Source organism: Falco punctatus (assembly GCF_963210335.1).
Source record: "Falco punctatus genome assembly, chromosome: 5".
NCBI classification, from domain to species: Eukaryota; Metazoa; Chordata; class Aves; order Falconiformes; family Falconidae; genus Falco; species Falco punctatus.
The window spans coordinates 55,047,545-55,065,550 of NC_137584.1; the positions used below are offsets into that span (position 1 = coordinate 55,047,545).

The 18,006-nt window shown below is 39.5% G+C and overlaps 1 protein-coding gene across 1 annotated transcript; it reads left to right on the plus strand.

The window, feature by feature from the left end:
• Positions 1-2: 2 nt before the first annotated feature.
• On the plus strand, positions 3-15,728 carry LOC308064993 (trace amine-associated receptor 2-like). Its single transcript, XM_080390362.1, has one exon. The coding sequence runs from the start codon at positions 4,672-4,674 to the stop codon at positions 5,707-5,709; it is 1,038 nt and encodes a 345-aa protein (XP_080246488.1). The 5' UTR covers positions 3-4,671; the 3' UTR covers positions 5,710-15,728.
• Positions 15,729-18,006: the final 2,278 nt, after the last annotated feature.

Sequence of the window (18,006 nt, forward strand, 5' to 3'; positions counted from 1 at the left end):
TATTGTCCAATCAGATTATGAGTTAGGTCTGGTGAAGTAGAATGTACCTTACTGCAATCTCAAAGTAGCATCATGTAAATGAAGTGCAAAGGGTACTGTCAAATTCCTTATCAACACATTTAATTAGTGACCTTATTAAACCTTCCCAGATGGCCAGCTTTTGCAAAACAAATGAGTCTCCAGTGGGTGATTTCATATGTTTTAACTTCCCTGAAAACTTGTGCAAAGCAATTACTCCAGCATGATGAAAGGCTCTGTTTCACCAGTAAACCTATGTCTGTTCATTTTGCCACCAGTGAGCACCGTTTGCAATGTCACCTTCCTCTCATGCTTTGTACAAAACTGACAGTAAATTTCAGAATCACAGACTGCCACCTGTCCCCTCTGCCTCGGTGCCTCTATCTTGTGGTTTGGTGGTTGTAACACGGTGTGGCAGCCTGTGCAATGCCACCTGCTATGTACGGCCTCATGCATGGTGGTCCACCTGTGGCTGAGGCTCATGGTCTGCCCCTCAGACACGAGGTGCAGCAGGACAGGGGAAGAGCAGGAGCACCCACTGTCCGAGCAGGACCCTTCTAGAAGCCTCACAAGGAAAGCTTTGCTCCAAAATGGAGATTTTAAACTAGATAGATAAAAACATACATTAGTGCAGTGTTCAAACAAGAAAATTGAGCTCTCAAACTGTGTAAATATTGCAAAGTGTATAGCTTTCCTTAAATCATTAACTCATCTAGGTTGTGCACACTGTGCACTCTCTGTCCTTTACAATGCATAAAGAACCATTCAGTAAGGAGGAAAGCACTAGATACAGTTAAACATAAGATTCTTAGTGTTCTACAAAAGTATTTTACTTCTGTAGTTTTTCTGATCATCTTAGTTATGTACAACACTACTTCCACACTACTGCCTCTAAAGACCTAATGCAGAAAAAGACTATGCCTATCTGTAAGCACTTTTTTTACTAGCCTGTTTCCATTAGACATAGCCTAAATTTTTAAAACTTCTATCATGAAATGACTGACCTGGTAGATGAGAAGAGAACAGTGGTTATTGTCTACCTAGACTTCAGCGGGGCTTTTGACACTGTCCCCCATAAGATCTTCATAGAGAAGGTAATGAAACGTGGGCTGGATGAGCAGAGAATGGACTGAAAACAGGCTTAACATCCAGGCCAGGAGGGTGGTGATTGGCATAAAGTCTAGTTGGAGGCCAGCAACTAGTCTAGTGTAGCCTAGAGATTAATACTGGGTCCAATTCTGTTAATGATCTGGATGATGGGGCAATGTTCCCTTCCAAACTCAACTATTCTGTGGTTCTTTGAAATTAAATTCCCACAATACTTAGTGAGTCTCACATAATGTTATGTAGTCCTGCACAACCAGATTTTTCCAACTGATTTCCTACTTCATAGGTTTTTTAACGAGATCTTTTCACCATCATGCTGCCACTTTAACTCAACCAACTTGCATCGGTAATTGAAAATGTTTCTATGTGATGACTATGCAACAACTTTTGTAAAGCATTCATTTGCTAAGAGACTGAATTCACAGGTAGCTTCGGCAGTGGGAACTCCAGAACCCACTCCTAGATGTCTTGATCTCTTATTTCCCATAAGTATAGGAAAAGTCAATCTCCTTAAACAATGCGTATTCACAGCATACTGACTAAAAGAGATCTGTCAGTTAAAGAGAGATCACTGAAAACAGAGTGCATCCTATATGCTTCGGACTTTCTCAGTTACCAACAAGATAAAACAATTCTTCAAGAAAATTTGAGCTTGTATTTTGCTCTCTATTGCTGTCATTTCTGCTTTACTTAAGCGAGCCCAGAGGAATAAGAGCAGTTAGTAATAAGTAACTAAATAGTTGTCTCCGATCAATAATTAAGGACAACATGGAAATTATGAGGTACAACGTGAAGGAAACTCATATGTTGTAATAAAACTAAACTGTTTGATCAGTGAAAATAATGACTATGACAATTTTCTCTCCACACTGCCTTTGCAGCACAGCAGTGCCTCACTCAATGACAATTTTTAAGGTCTTTTTTTGTAGTCTTACTTTAATGCAGTTTAAAAGTTTCATTTAAAAGACTTCAGTTCCTGTACACTTGTTAGCAGGTTTTAGACATTTCATTTCTGAAAGGTAAGGTGTCAAACTATTACCCCACCACTGCCCTCTGTCCCATGCTGAAAGGAGAACCAATGGTGAGGCACATGGGGGGCTGCTTTCTGAAGGTAATGCTTTTTCAAGTGCAGTCTCTTTCCACAGGTTGCTTTGTTTTAATCCGATATAATTGTGTCTGCATAGATTCCTCCTTTAGTAACTTCTTTTAATAAAGGATCATCTGTGTGAAACTTGTGTATCTCTCACTTGATTTCTTAAAAATAAAATTACTAGACATGCCTGTCTCAAAAATACTGACAGATCTCCAAGATAAAATATTTCTGCTGTACACACTGACAAAATGTTACCATATGTGGAGTCTGTAACTGATTCTTTGTAGATAATCCCAAAGATTTAGATTTTATTTCCAACAGAAAATTTCCTTGTTTGTCTTTAAAGCATCTGCCATAAGCAGACTCCTTTAAATGTTCTTATTTTTCCCTTAATTCATTTTGAAAACCATATTTATTTTCTGCCCTGTTCTTGTGACATACTCAGATCATATTCAGTAAAAATCCAGCCTCTGCTGAATAGTGATCATTTACCTTTGATTTGTAACGCATCTTCAATACGCTTGCATAAGGGTCAGCATTAAGTCTGAGTGTCCACCTCTGACCACTTACATTAATAGTGAATTAATTTTGTCTTTTCTTGTCTACACTACATTTCCTAATTTTTATTTCTTTGTAAATAACGATTACCCAATAACAGATGATAGATTGCCAACACTTCTTTTTATGTGTTTCTGTAATGTATGGAGAAGACTTTCTATACGCTATGTGAAAGCTGCAGATACAACCAGCATGAGAGAAAGTGCTGTTGTGGCCCATTAAATTACAAGATCATAATCTTCTTCAAGGTTATTAAATATTTCATTTCTAAGTTTCATTAGAAATGGTAATTATTAAGAAATGTGAAAGAATGTATTGGCCACTAAAATAGATATAAAACAGAAAAACTGTCCTTCACCTTTACCTTCAACCTCTGCTTTCAAAAACCCATTTTGATATGACTTGTGTCTACCTTAAGTCACCAAAATAGCTCCGCTACACATGAGGGTAAATGAATTAATAGAGCAAACAGAAATAATGGTCTTGGGAATACAGGCACTTGGCTTGTTTATCTCCTGTTGTTGTAAACTCCTAAATTATATACATATTTTTAACTCAAACTTGCCTGGGAATTAAATGTAATGTAATAAAAAATAATAAATTCCCATCTTTCCTTGATCTGAGCCAAGTTACAGAGGGGATCTGCCTTTCAACAACTCAGCAGCTTTGCAGGACAAAACCCAGTAAAATGTCTACATAAAGAATCTATCAATGGTTTTATTAAAAAGATGCAGGTAGGATTAGCCTATAAAACTGACTGCCAAGAACTCTTCTTAATCCTTTGATGCTCTGTTTCTGTATTTTTTTCATTCCAGGGTGATACTTATTGGAAAAGCCAGTGGACTGAGCTTCTTCCCAAATTCCTTCTAAGTGGGTTAAATTGCTGTGGAGAACAGTATCTCTTTCTGCTTGTATCTCTAAATTTGCTTTTAGCCCAAAACAAGTTATCAGGAAAAGAGGTGGAAGAAATGGGTTTGGTTCTCCCTAGATAAATGAAGGGAATTTTTTGCCCCTTGAAAATATTCACTAGTGTATTCATTTATAACTACTGCAGCTGGACCACGGTCTGTTACAGGAGACAAGACTCAGTCTAGCTCCACTCCCTCTTAGTTAGCAGAATTATAATGATAGAAAGCAGGTGCATATGTAGGGAAAGAAAAGAACATTTCTTATCATACTAATTTTACAACCGATTTCCATCAGATGTGTTCATTGCTAGTGCTTCAAAATTGACCCAGGTGAGTTTAGCATCATCAATAATTTGGAAAAGGGGGTTTTGGCAGCTGATATGTGACTCTTTGAGATGAGCATTTACGTGAGTAGCCCACTAACTGAAATGTCCAAGAAAGCTGAGGTATGTCAGCTCGCATAATATTTCTCATTTAGAAACTGGAAGATTGAAGAGGCAAATAATTCCTATATAGTATTTACAGAGTGAAATGAATGACTTAAGGGGTTTCTTCCTCTATGCATCTTTTTCTTCTAATACTTTAAAATTGCTAATATTGTCAAGTATGTAAAATACAAGACCCATAATTTACAAAATATGATAGAATGCACAAAATAAAATTGATGTTACTATATAATTTAATTAAGAGGTAAGTTTACTTTCAGCTGTTTTTTTTAATATTACTTGCAATTAATTTTGTACTAGATTCCAGTTATCAGATTTCATGCCCCATTTCAGAAAAATAATTGGTTGCAGTTGGTCTCTCTTTAAGCCAAGAGAAAGTTTGCCTCTGAATTACTGCATTTCACTTAGTAATTGAGTTAATGCTCTTGACTTACTTTATCTTGTATTCTCATAATAGGATTTGGAATCTTTTGGAAACATGTGAAAAATAAATCTGCTTATGGAACTGCATCTCCAATAGAAGTCTAAAAACGGATTGATTATGCTTTCTCCGAATATCTCAAAGAATTTGATGGATTGCTCTGAGTTTGGAAATAGATCCTGTCCTGAGAGCTTTAGGTCAGCAGGAGTACGAGGGGTAATGTATCTATTCATAACAGTAGCCTTCATTTTCACCATCTTAGGGAATCTGGTCATAATAGCTTCCATCTCGTATTTCAAGCAGCTTCATTCTCCGACCAATTTCCTAATCCTATCCATGGCCATCACAGATTTCCTGCTGGGCTTTGCCATTATGCCCTACAGCATGGTGAGGTCTGTGGAGAACTGCTGGTATTTTGGGATGACATTCTGCAAAGTTCATTACAGTTTTGACCTGATGCTCTGCTTAGCTTCCATTTTCCATCTTTGTTCCATTGCCGTGGACCGGTTTTATGCAATCTGCCACCCTCTGCATTACACCAGCACCATGACTGTCACGGCCATAAAACAAATCATAGCAGTGTGCTGGTCAGTGCCCACTGCTTTTGCTTTTGGTGTGGTTTTCTCAGAAGATTATGCTTCTGGAATTGAGGGCTATGAAATGCTGGTTAAATGCTCGAGCTTGTGCCCTATTATGTTCAACAAACTGTGGGGAGCTGTTCTATTTACAGTTGGTTTATTTGCTCCTGCTTGTATTATGATAGGGATTTATGTAAAAATTTTTATGGTCTCCCGAAGGCACACATGTAAATTGAGCCAAGCACACAGGCACACAAAAAGTGATAAGAAAAATGAGCTTTCTAAGAATAAAGACAGGAAAGCTGCCAAGACTTTGAGTATAGTTATGATGGGTTTCTTAATATGCTGGTTTCCTTGTTTTTTTGCACTCTTAATTGATCCATTTTTAAATTTCTCTACTCCTTTACCTTTGTTTGATGCTCTAAACTGGCTTGGGTATTTAAATTCTTTCTGCAATCCATTAATATATGGCTTTTTCTATCCGTGGTTTCGGAGAACATTTGAATACATTTTAAAAGGCAAAATATTTAGCCCACAGTTTTGTACAATAAAACTTTCATCTGAAGATCAGTCACCATAATGAATTCTATTACTGACAGCAGCTCTAGAAATGAAGAAGAAACAGTGCATTACTGGATTTTCATGGTTCAGTAAAAGCCTGAAATGCACAACATGAATTTTGTGAGTCAGTCCTGTATAATTGTGTCATCAAATATTTCTTTTAATAAAATCAGACTCACTTTATATATTTACTACTTGTGTTCACTCTTAATGCCTTGATAGGGTTTCAGAAGTTTAAGTCTTTCTAGAATCTCTTAATGCATTGATGTTTCTTTTTATTTCAGAAAGTATTTGCATACATACATAATACAGTCCATAAACCTCATATTTCACTTAATCTTGTATACATGCAGCTAATCTTTCCTGAGGTTCACCACCGATAATCTCCTAAACTGGAAACGCCCCAGGCTAATATGGTGGCAGTCTTTGTCAATCTTTTGTGACTGGGACATTAGCAGTTGTATGGAGTCTGCTGTTATTCCAAAACAAATAGAGTCTGAGCGTAATTTTGGCTTGAAGTTGATCTTTTCCCCTGAAAACACAGAATCGGGTTTTCAGCCCTTATCTCTGTGTGCTTCATACCCGGGGAGGAGTACTGGGGAACAAGAGCACTGCTCACACTCAGGTATGTGCTGCTCCTTTCTTTGTTTAGACATCAGGCTCCAGAGGTTATAAAATATGCTTGCTGACAGCCCACCCCATATTCACCCCACCACAATTTCACACTGAACTGGAGTGTCTAATTGAGGTCCTTGCCATGCTGAGCTCCCTCTGAAGCCGGCAGGAGTCACTGCCAGGGTTCGCCAGCTGCACGCTTGAAGTAAGGTTGGCTGAAGTGTCATTACTGAATACAGCTACTGCAGTCTTTTCATTGTGAACTGTACCTCTGACTTGCCTTTCGTGGTACGTGTACGGTGTGTGCTCCACCCTTATTAAAGTGTGACTACCAAAAAGCCACCCACATTTATTCATTTCTTGGCTTTTCTGTGACAAGTATGACACGTGATCAGTATGGCATGGCAGTGAGAGCTGCTCATTTTCTTTGCTGATGGTTCCACTGATGGATCTGTGATAACATGAACACGTTCTGCTTTGGATGTGAAGAATCCCAGTTTCACCCCAACCCTGACACACTCGAGACAGCAAGGAGCTGGCGAGTCACAGCCTGAGCTGGGGCGGCGCGAGGCGCGCGCCGTTCCTAGTAAAACAGGATTTCCTGCCCCCTCGTGGAGCCCACGGGCAAAAGCAGCTTTAAAGAACAAGGTCGACATCTTATACCAACAGTGGTAAAATAAATAAAAAAAAAAGGTTAAATACTTGGTCTGCAAAAACACCAGCTGAAAACCTTTTGAGAAACAGATTGATTTATTTTTGCAAGCTCTGTGTTGATTTGTATTTTATACCTTCACACTGCAGAGCACTTAACAAATATTTAGCATGAAGTCGTTGATACACTATGGCTCTGGAGGCAGGCGTGTTATGGAGGTGAAGAAAGTCAGCAATTACAAAACATCCTAACGGCAATTCACTGGAGACACTGCAGTTTCCAAAATAAATTCTTCAAGATTCAAGTTAAAGGTTTTGGTTTACAGGTATTAACTTTTCTATTCAAAATGAAAATATGCCAAAGAAGTCACATAAATTCACATAAATTAATGCTCAATAGTTAGTGTTTCAGTTATAATGATTTTTTGACAAAAAACCCTCACATTTTAATCAGCTTTAGTAAAAATCAACTAAATGATAATAACTCTTTCAAGAAACTCCTGAACAAAAGTGCATATGCAACTGTAACTGTAACATATTAAAATAATTTATTTATTATTCCATTTATATAACCTAACCAAATAATCTTCCCACTGGATCGGTTGTGTGTCAGTCTTCACAGCTGCAACAGCAACAAAACATCGATGAAGCATTACAAAGAAAACTGACATAGAAATGGATGTGCAATTTCTCGAGAGAGAGCCATGAATCTTTTTAGCTGTATATATGCCATGATCATTCCAGTTTTTCTTATAAGAAAAGAGAGGTGCTTTAACTTGTATTTTTAATTACACATTTCCACCAAAGTGCAGGATGGAGAAGAAGAGCATTTAAAGCAGCTTTGGATTTCAATAGGAGAAAGGATACTTAAACACCAAAAATAATTAATCTGGCAGTGCTCTGGCATGTAGAACAGAGCAAGATGGAGAGGCAGAAGAAGGGAGCCTTCTGAGGCAGGAGGGGAGAAGAAACCAGGCAAATATTGGTTTGACTCTGATCGGGAGCAGCCTTCTCTTGTGCTGTGCTTGCAGGCAGAGGCTGCAGCAGGTTACAGGCGAGGCCAGCTGGGAGAGGGAACTGTGCCACTGGTCCCCATCAGCAATTTCACACCAGGTAGCTAGGGCCATCTGAGCTCCATCCTGCGCTTGGGATCCTGCCCTCAGACACCTTAACTTCAGAGCCTGCCTGTGACCGCAGTACGCTGACACTGCAGGTGCCTGGCATCAGCAGAGCTAAAAGCCAGATTTTGTCCCCTTGTCCTTCAGTTCAGATGCCAAGTGACAGAAGTGACAGAAGTGACAGAAGTGACAGTCAGAGCACTTGTGACTGTCACTTTTGTCTCTAGACCTGATGTAACACTATAATCATGGTGGTTTAAAGATACTTCTGAAGATATAATGTTTTAAATAAAGCAGGAGAGCCAAGTTTTGACACAAAGATGGATTTATGTGCTCAAGAACAACTTTTTCCTAAAAAAATTTTCCCCTACAGATCTTGTCCTTCAGTGTTTAAGCAATTTTGTTTTATCTGGTTTTCTTCCCCAGGACTGGCTGTGTTGCAATACTTTGGTGAATACTTCATGCTGCCAAATCATGATTTCACCCAGCCTCTGGAGCTTACAGCTGGTGTAGTATTGCTTTGACTTAGTTAAGATTTTGGGGCCTAGAAATGCAAGATACAGTTAACAATCTAGGGCCTAAAAATGCAAAGTATGGGCTTTGCCCCTGTGCTACGCACATGTACATGGGTGGAATTGTCTTATCTAAAATGGGGGAAAATATGTCTGTGACTGCTTCCATCTGTCGTCTCCAGCAATCCACTCTCCCACCAAGTTCCTGGCCTTCTCCATCGTCAAAACGGACTTTTCCTTAGTGTCATGTTATGCCCCACAGCACAGCCAGCTCTATTGAATCATGATGGCACCTCGGGGCTCTCTCCTGCAAACTCTACACACCCTGTGACGCAGTTGTAGGTAACCTTGCCTTCTTGTCTGATTCCTCTCTCTTGCCTGTAATTATGCCATCTTTGACCCATTGCATTACATCACCAAAATGACCATCCCTATGACAGAATTAACTAGTCAATTTTATTCTTGTTCACCTTTAGCACGGTTTTCTCAGGGTTAAATACTGACATTATTGGAGAATATATGGCAGCTATTGCCTGCAGCATTTTCTGGTTTTCTCTCATACTTAACAAATGCTGAGGAGTGTTGACTTCTCCCTTTGCTTTCTCTTTTCCAGGCACAGTGATGGTAGAGATACAAGTCCACATATTTTCTGCAGTAAGAAAACATCAGAATTCCTTCAAAAACAGAACAAAGTAACAGAAACACCATGTGTAATCATGGAAATCTATGGGGTTTTTTGATTGATTGGTTGGTTGGCTGGTTGGTTTTGTTGTTGTTCTTGGCTGCCTTTCTCACAATAGTTGATCTTTTTATCAATTTCTTAGAACCTAAGGGTCTGTGCAAAGCCCCCTTCTGGCTGGATTACTTCAGCTCTGCCTGCACCCCTATCGTTTATGGTTTGTTTCATCATTTGTTTCAAAAAAGCTTTGAAAATGGTCATTGCAGGTGCAATACTCAGACTGTGAATTTCAGTATACTTTACTGACTTCCTGTAAAAACTTGGTTAACTTGCCACATTCTTTAAAAATGAATTAGCAGCTCCTGGAATTATTTTCAGAAAACTTTGCAAATATTTATATGGGTTCTTTTATCTTTACAGTATTTGCATATACTGTTATATAAAATAATAGGTAACCTATGGCTGGACTTACGTTCAGCAAGATAATACAATATCCTAGAAATGTTGTGTCCGGATGCTAGGAAAGGACCCAGCACACTGACAACATGTACAGGATACATTATCCAGATTCTCTGCTGTGCACACAGAGACACAAACTACGTGGCCACAACACTGAAGAACCATTGTGTCCAAGGGCCAGAGCGAACTCTCACATTTAAGCCACATGAGGTAATTATTTAGATGTTATTGTCTGAAAATTAGCACCCTAGTAATCCCAATCTATTTGCCAAACTTTCCAAAAGAACCAGGGGAGCGGAATGGCACCAAAACACTTTTTCCAGCTGAAAACACTCATCATCTTTATCTACTCACAGGACTCCAGACACAGTCTTACAAGTGCTGGTAAATCAACCTCAGCCTGCTTTTATAAATGTAGTTTTTCATTCTGTAACTGAAAAATATTTTAAATGTGGTTAATTTAGGGTATGAAGCTCTAGCCTCTGAATAACTGCCTTTCTCTCCATCTGCTGCACTGCACTGCTTATGAAAATAAATTGTCATCTATGAAGGTGGGTATATTCCCTCACAGGAATTAAAGGTTAGATTTTTTTAAAGGGAATAAATAAAACCTAAATAAAAAATCTCCGTCATGTTCACCAAAGGTTTCATGGGCAAAGCTTCAGTTCTGTCTTCCCAGAAGGTTACTTCCCCTTCCCCAGAATCAGGACAGCAAAGTGACAGTCGGGTGCTTCCATGCAGCTGCTCTGTTGTGTGTATACAAAAGCATTGTGCTCCTATTTAGTAATGCAGAACATTCCAGTACATTTGGCTTTTCTAATGTTGTTATGGGCAGAAAATTGATTTTTATTCCTCATTGTGACAATTTAGAAATCGATATCTCATTCGAGTAATGCTACCAACAGTGAAACACTGCCAGGTCAGCCAGGAAGCAAATGTACGTCTGCAGGGTTTGAAAGTGATGTTTGATGCTCACGGAGTAGCCTTGGACCAGAATATCCCCTCTAGTCTTGCAGCACTCACACCAGCCAAACAATGAAGAAATTGCGGGCAATTATATTGGCCGTTTCTGCTTCCTTTGGTGGAAATTGCAGGGACTGAGTGATAGCTGGAGTCAGTGGTTTGGCTGCAGGTCAGTGCTGAGCAGGTGCCTTGAGCTGGCAGAAGATGGATGATGGGGCACGGGGGGTCACTGCTTTCACCTGCCATGTGCTCTCCCTCTCCTTGCTCAGAGTTTGGCCACCTCTGCCCATTTTGTGCCACTAAAAAATTGCCCAGTGTAAAAAGGCAGCTTTGCATAGGCCACATCCAGGTGGTTGAAGGCCATGAAGTTTGATTTGATGCTTGTCACAGGCTGGAATACCTGGGGGCTTGTATTGCTGTATTAACTCTTTTTTGCATTTTGTTCTGCCAGTGTTGTGCAGTACACCTTACTTCTCCCTCTCACTTCCTTTTTCACCAGCTCAAAGTGTTTTTCTTCTGAAATGTGAACTAAAAAGCCCTATTAAAATATTGCTTCTTTGGGTTAGATTATTCCCAGCTGACATGTGTTTTGCTTGCTGCAAACAACAGCAAAGGGAATCGGGAGCTCTGGGGAGGGGCTATATCGGTTGTACCCGCAGACCTCTTTTGCAGTTTTGGGATTACCTTTAACATGTGAAATTAATGAATTATTCTTCTGCAGAGAACTCTTGAACCAGAATATATCATATTCAACTTTTTTCTGTGTGTATATTCACTTTTTCTCTCATACCTTTTGCAATTCCTCTGCTGCATCACTAAACACTTAGCTCACTAAAAACTAGACTTTGGGGTCACATTTAGAAAAAAGCTTGTACAGAAAAAAATTACGAGAGAGAATGTTGTGAAGATGATGATCTATTGGGATTTCATTTTATTATGATATTAATAATTTCAAATTTGACATAAATGGAAAAAAAAGGAGAAATAACAGCATAACAAGATCAATAAACTGAAAGAAAACCATTTTATTTTGGGTTAAGACAATCCTAGACTGAAACAAGTATATGGGTTGTTAATTTCAAAGATAACACATAATATATTTGAACCGATTAAATCTTTTTATTAACTTCCTGAACTAAATGATCTTTTTTTCTACTCCTCTAATCTACAATCTCCTCAGTTTTAATCCTTCAGTTGGAATTTGGACAAAGATGCTACAGATGGGGACAATGCCAGTGACAAGTTCTCTCTCCATGTTCACTTCCACTTCTAACACGGTTTAATCTGCCACAGTTAACTTACAGAGGTACTGCTTCTGAAACTGCTCATATAGATATGTCCTGTTTGAGCGCTTGAATGGACAGAACACAGACCAGTGTAAGCAAGACCAGGAAAACATAAAGCAAAAGTTACATAAAAACGGGACGCAGCAGGTGCAACAATTTCTTGTAAGTGCTACGGACAGGAATTTTCCATAGTTACAAAACTGAAGGTCAAGTGCTGCTCTCTGTGTAAAAAATATGAAGAAAAAACACAAACCACAGCCTGTGGAGATCCCCTGTCTGCACAGAGGTGGGGTGCACTACACCTAGCAGAATTTTAAATTTTAAATAAACAATAAATGGCCTGGGTCAGTAGTCTACAGACATTTCCACCACTTTGCAGTAATGATAAAATACTCATATACAATATGCTGACTTCTTCAGAAATGGTCACTTCTTACTACTCCAAGGGAGAGCAAAAGGCTGCACCATAGGCTATATGGCTGTAATAACATGTGACAGAAGATTTGAGGTTTAGGTTTGCTAGCTCAATGTAGGTCATCTTGGGAAGCCCATAGCCTTCTCATACTGTTATATTCTATTTAGGGATCCCAGACTAACTCTTTTGGAAGATGTGAGGAAAAATTTCACAGCAAAGGGGCACTGATGATGGCCCTCTTAGGAAGTCTATAATCCTTTGAAAATGTCTTGTTCTATTTTAAGGAACTTAGACTCAAAGGTTACTTAGAAGACTTGGAAGATCTTAGAGGTTATGTGCAGTAGTTTCAATAAAAAATATATTGGCTATGCATGTCTTCACTGCAGATCAAGCCATATCAGATAGCACATTTACCCTTCTTTTTGTGTGTGTGCGTTTTCCTGTGGATTACTAGGCTGCATAGTGCATTCAATAAAAGTTCAGTTTGAGACCACACCCAGCAATTTTGCCCAAAGAAGAAAGGGCAAAAAAAAAAAGAAAATCTTGAGTATGACTGGCATTTTTTATTTTATGACAATGTTCTTTCTTTTGAAGTTGATACAGTTTAAAAGACCTACATTGTCACTATTTGAGCCCTCTCTTAATCTTGAATGGATCTCTTTTTCCCATGACCAGATGAGAAAAGAGGGGAAAAAACACAAAGCAATTCCAACAAGTAATGTATGCAGGAAGGGCGAGCTGAGAGTGTTTTGTTGCATGTTGTTCCCATTAGGGGTGGTTACAATCACTTTAGAGGCACCACAACAGCTAGCTAGCTCGAAAGGGTAAGTATTTTGACAAGGATGTGATTTTACTTGGAATTTGAATGACAAAGTAATTGGATGAGAATAATACTTTATTGCATGTAAAATATAAGAATGAAAACTAATGAAAATGTCAGAGCACTAAGGACAAAACTCCTATTGTTAATATCAAAAGCTGTCCAAAAGCCTCTGACAATCTTAAAGTAAATGATCACTTGTTAAAATGTGGAAATAGGAAAAGGAGAAACAAATCTCTTGGAAGTTTTACAGCATATCTCCAGCTCAGCACATAGGAGTACTATGCCAAATTTATACCTTTTTTCACTGGGTTTTTTAGTAGTGTGGAAATGTCACCTTAAATTGTTGTTGAAGCAAAACTGAAAAAATAAAAAATTCTTGCTCTTGTAGGAGCTTTCAAATCCCTGTAGTAATAGCTGCTATTTGTGTCCTGGCACAAAATAGAATTATACGGAAACTGATGCTGACTTTCACTCTTTCTCATATTAAAAATTCAGTCTAAACAATTGCCTCAGCCTTATTCTAACAGTCTCTCTGCTGGGTGTCAGCTGCCTTTGGCAGAGAGTGACTCAAAAATGTCAAGAGTGAGGGGAGGGGAGCTGGGCAGCAGGCAATTTAACCAAAGAAACTCACAGTAAGGAAGATGAAGGGACAGTGGTCATATTGGAGAGCTTGTAAAAAAAACTAATTGCAGAGCAAGGAAGAAGACAAGCCCTGAGAGGTGTCCCATCGGAGTCCCTTAAGGTGCTGGTATGAACTTACCCTGACTGAGCAGGCGACAAGTGGAGGATCTGAGCACCGGGAAAACTTTCACCGATAAGTGAGAAGCTTGTTCTAAACCCCTGTATCCTGACTAGGATGAAAAATCGAGGACTTTCCTGTCTGATAGCTGTCTCTGTAATGTTCATGTTAAGACAGGCCGTTCCACTGTGTCAAAGAAATATCACAAAGTCATCCAGGAATGAAGGCTGGTGTATCCACATCTTCAGCCAGCTTATACTGTGGATAGAAATGAGGACTGCTATGGAGGAAACAAGGAAAATCCAGAGGTACCTGATGTACCTCCTTCTGAAGTGAAAGACATGATTTTGGGGAGACTGAGGCTCAGGAGCAGGCAAGGGAGGCCTCCATGGGGTGAGGGTCACCGATGCTCCAGGATGAGCTGGCATTAGCTGCATCTTCTTGCAGGAAGACCCAAAGAAAGAAAATTCACAGCAACCTCTGCTATAAATCTTCAGAGATTCAACAGCAGCTCAGTACATGTGCATTTCAATTTCTTTCTAGAAAATGGCAATTTTTGCCAAATACACCCTAGTCTTTCTATGCCCCTGAGGTATATTAGTCACCTATAGGGACTCTTTCTCCATCTGGTTTATATAACATCTCACACTTTCCACTCAGGCAGTAGACATGTACTTAGAAAAGGATTTCAGTGCACTGCAGTACAGCTCACATTGTATGAAAAGAGATATTTTACCACAAATATTCCTGATTTAAAAGTTTATGGAAATAAGAGAGATTGGCTACCATGTTTTGCTGCTGCTGGGAAAGACAGGGAAGGTGGGAATATTATACCAGCTATTACACCAGTCATTTCAAGAGCAAAAATACATATTGAAAAATATCATGTATTGAACTGTAGTTGTCTTACTGTTAAAAATTATATCATTCAGTTATCTGATTTATTAAAAAGACTGCTGGAACAATCCATTATAATCTATTAATACCTTATATTTCTTACAGTTCAAATTAAAAATTAAATAACTTCAAACTTAAATAGCAATTTCTTAAGTAAAAAGTAGGGGCGATCTTTAGGGCACATAACAATATTTCTGTTTGTCTTGCTGAATATTTATGTCATCAACACAATGGATACCTATATATATCCCCATAGCCAGAACACTATAAAATGAGCAGCTTGCCCTGAGGGGTTTTACTTTGCAATCAGAAGTTACATGGTTTGGAATAATCACTTCACAGCTTCTACTTAATAAAAAGAATCATAACTAAACTGAAACTTCATTTCCAAGGAAATTCAGAAGAACCAGTGTCCCATTATACGAGAGTCAGCTTTCAAATCCCTTAAGGAGCTTTGTGTTGCAATGCCAGTTACTCAGCAATGATTTCCCTTCGAAGGCAGACCTTCTCTTTACTTTCTGCTTGCCCACACACCTCTGGATTTGCTGCATTTCCTGGACTACTTGTGGTATTGGCTGAAAGAAAACCAAAATATAATATAAAAAATGATATCACAAAAATTGAATACACTGATCTGGAGATGCTTTATTTCAATAGACATATACAACAGATAAATCAGACTCATTTTTTCACTTGAAATACAGAAACTGTCCAGTTGCTTTAATAAAGGTTATTTGATTAAAAGATATTTCTTCTTCTAACCTGCCTTTTTATTACCTTTATTTCAGGTTAGCCATTTGGCACTTCTGCTAGAAGGTGAATCCTTTTCTAGGCTTGTGGAAGAGTCAGCGGAGGCGGTGGGACCTGGGCAGACTGTCATGAGCTCAGCCCAGGGTCCCAGTGCTGAGGAAGGGATGCTCGTCACCTTGTTCTACGAAGCAAATGGCTCCTGGTACAGGACCTTAAACCCCTTTGGGGTTCAGCTGGCCATGTATCTGACCTGTGCCTTGAGCACACTGATCATGGTGCTGGGGAGCCTGCCTGTCATCATCACGGTTTCCCATTGCAAAGCCCTGCACAGCCCCACCAATCTTCCGCTCCTCTCCCTCGACCCTGCTGATGTCCTCCTGGGGCTGACTGTGCTGCCCTTCAGCACCATCCTGTCCAGGAAGAGCTGCTGGTATTTTGGAGGTGACTTCTGTAGGCTACACACCTTTCTGGACACACTCTTTTGCTTGACCTCCATATTTCATCTGTGTTTCATTTTCATCAATTGGCACTGTGCCATCTGTGACCCTTTGCTCTACCCTACCTGTGTTGAAAATTATTAAATTGATTACTGCTTATGAAAAAGTCTTTGTCTTCAATTAGGAATCATTTAACTTGGACGGTGAGCTCAGGAAGCTCAAGGACAACTTTAACGAGCAGGTGGTGTTTGTCCTGAGCCCCCTGAACAAGCAAGATATGAGCAGGACCATCCACACATAAATATTGTGTGCAGCTGAGTCATGACAGTAACTCCACCACGCTTGGGTGTCTGCCAATGTCCCTGGCATGTGTGAACCTTATGAATCATGAGATACTGCATGCCTGCACTTAGCCTAAACTTACAAGTTTACATACACTGGGTGTGTAAACTATTTTTGTTTTTCACTGAGGATAAAGGCGAGCAAGGTCTGGGACTGGGCAGAAGCCTCACCTACGGGTGGACGCAACATGTAGGAATTTTCCCAGTTACCAAGAGACTCCTGGCACCAGCTGCAGTGGGGCTTCGCAGCCAGAGTGTGGACCTGGATGATGTTAAGGTGGTAATTGGTGATGTGTCCTTTTCTTAGTCTCTGTAACGCTTTGCAGTAATGATTTGATGCTTCCCTCCTATTGCTCTTTTATCATATTGTGCATAATAACCAGTACTGTTTCCTTTTATCATATGGCATGCTATTTTCCTTTATTATATTGTATTATAATAAACTGCATTTATTCTTATATTTGATTTGGAATTCAGTTTTGCTTGCTATCCGGTCAATCAGCAAAGCACTGTCAAGTTCGCCATAAGAGTGCCCTGCATTTACATTGGGATGGAGTGGGCAGTGCTTATGGCTTATACCTCTGTCTTCTATGCTATAGTAATAGCAGAAGGACTGGGCCATTTTTTGCAAGACACGCGCTGTTGATAGCTGTTACCTCCTGTTCAACAAGATCTGGGAGTGGTTGAACTTCCCACTATTCTTCCCTTGCCTTATAAAGATAGTTTTGTAAGTAAAAATATTTACTGTGGCTAACAAGGAAGCCAGGCTGATAAAAACAATGAGTGGGATTATTGGGTCTCAGCTACATGTAGGAGCATTCAAGAGGAAAAGGAAAGCAGCAAACTCTTGGGATAGCTGTAGGAGCTGGTTGCCCCTTACCATTGACACCATGGTAGACATTCTTCTAGATTTCATTACCCACCCAGTTATGTTTGGCATGTTCATTTGGTTTGCTTCAGTTGTGCCTGCAATCCCTTGGCCTAGGAATTTTCCTATTGTTGATTCAGGAAAGCTGTGAAACTAGTCTTAACTCATTGGATCTTTTGTTCTAGGACATCTAGGACATCTACAGCAGGAATGACCAGAGCCTTCCTGTACTCTGTAGAAAATATTGTAGGCTGTATCATCATAGCACTTCTCGTTAATATATGCCAACATCCACTTAGCTAGTACTTATCTTCTTATTTTCTTTTTTTTTTTTTTAAACAGCTGGCTTGGGCAGATCCCAGTTTAAATAGACATGCCATCACCTTCCACAACGTTTGTCCCAGCACACTCTTATCAAAGTCTTGCATTTGTTGTGCGATGCCAACAAACATTTGAAAATTGACTGTAATCAGCTCCAAAGAGGACCCTGTCCGTACTTTTCCTGAAAGAGTTGCTGCCTGTTTCTGAAGAGACTTCCTTCACAGGCAAATGTCTAATTTTTACAAAAAGTAGGTGGTGCTGATTTACAAAGTTACATGGGGCATATGTTGTTTTTTAAATACAAAAAGGCATAAGGATGCAACTACAGGTGAGACAAAATGTCTACTTAAGCTAGTGGTCAACAGTAGACGAGAGAGCAAGGTTATACCATTATTTTTTACATTATTTTTCTAGCCCACAGGGACATGCCCCTAAGCCAAGG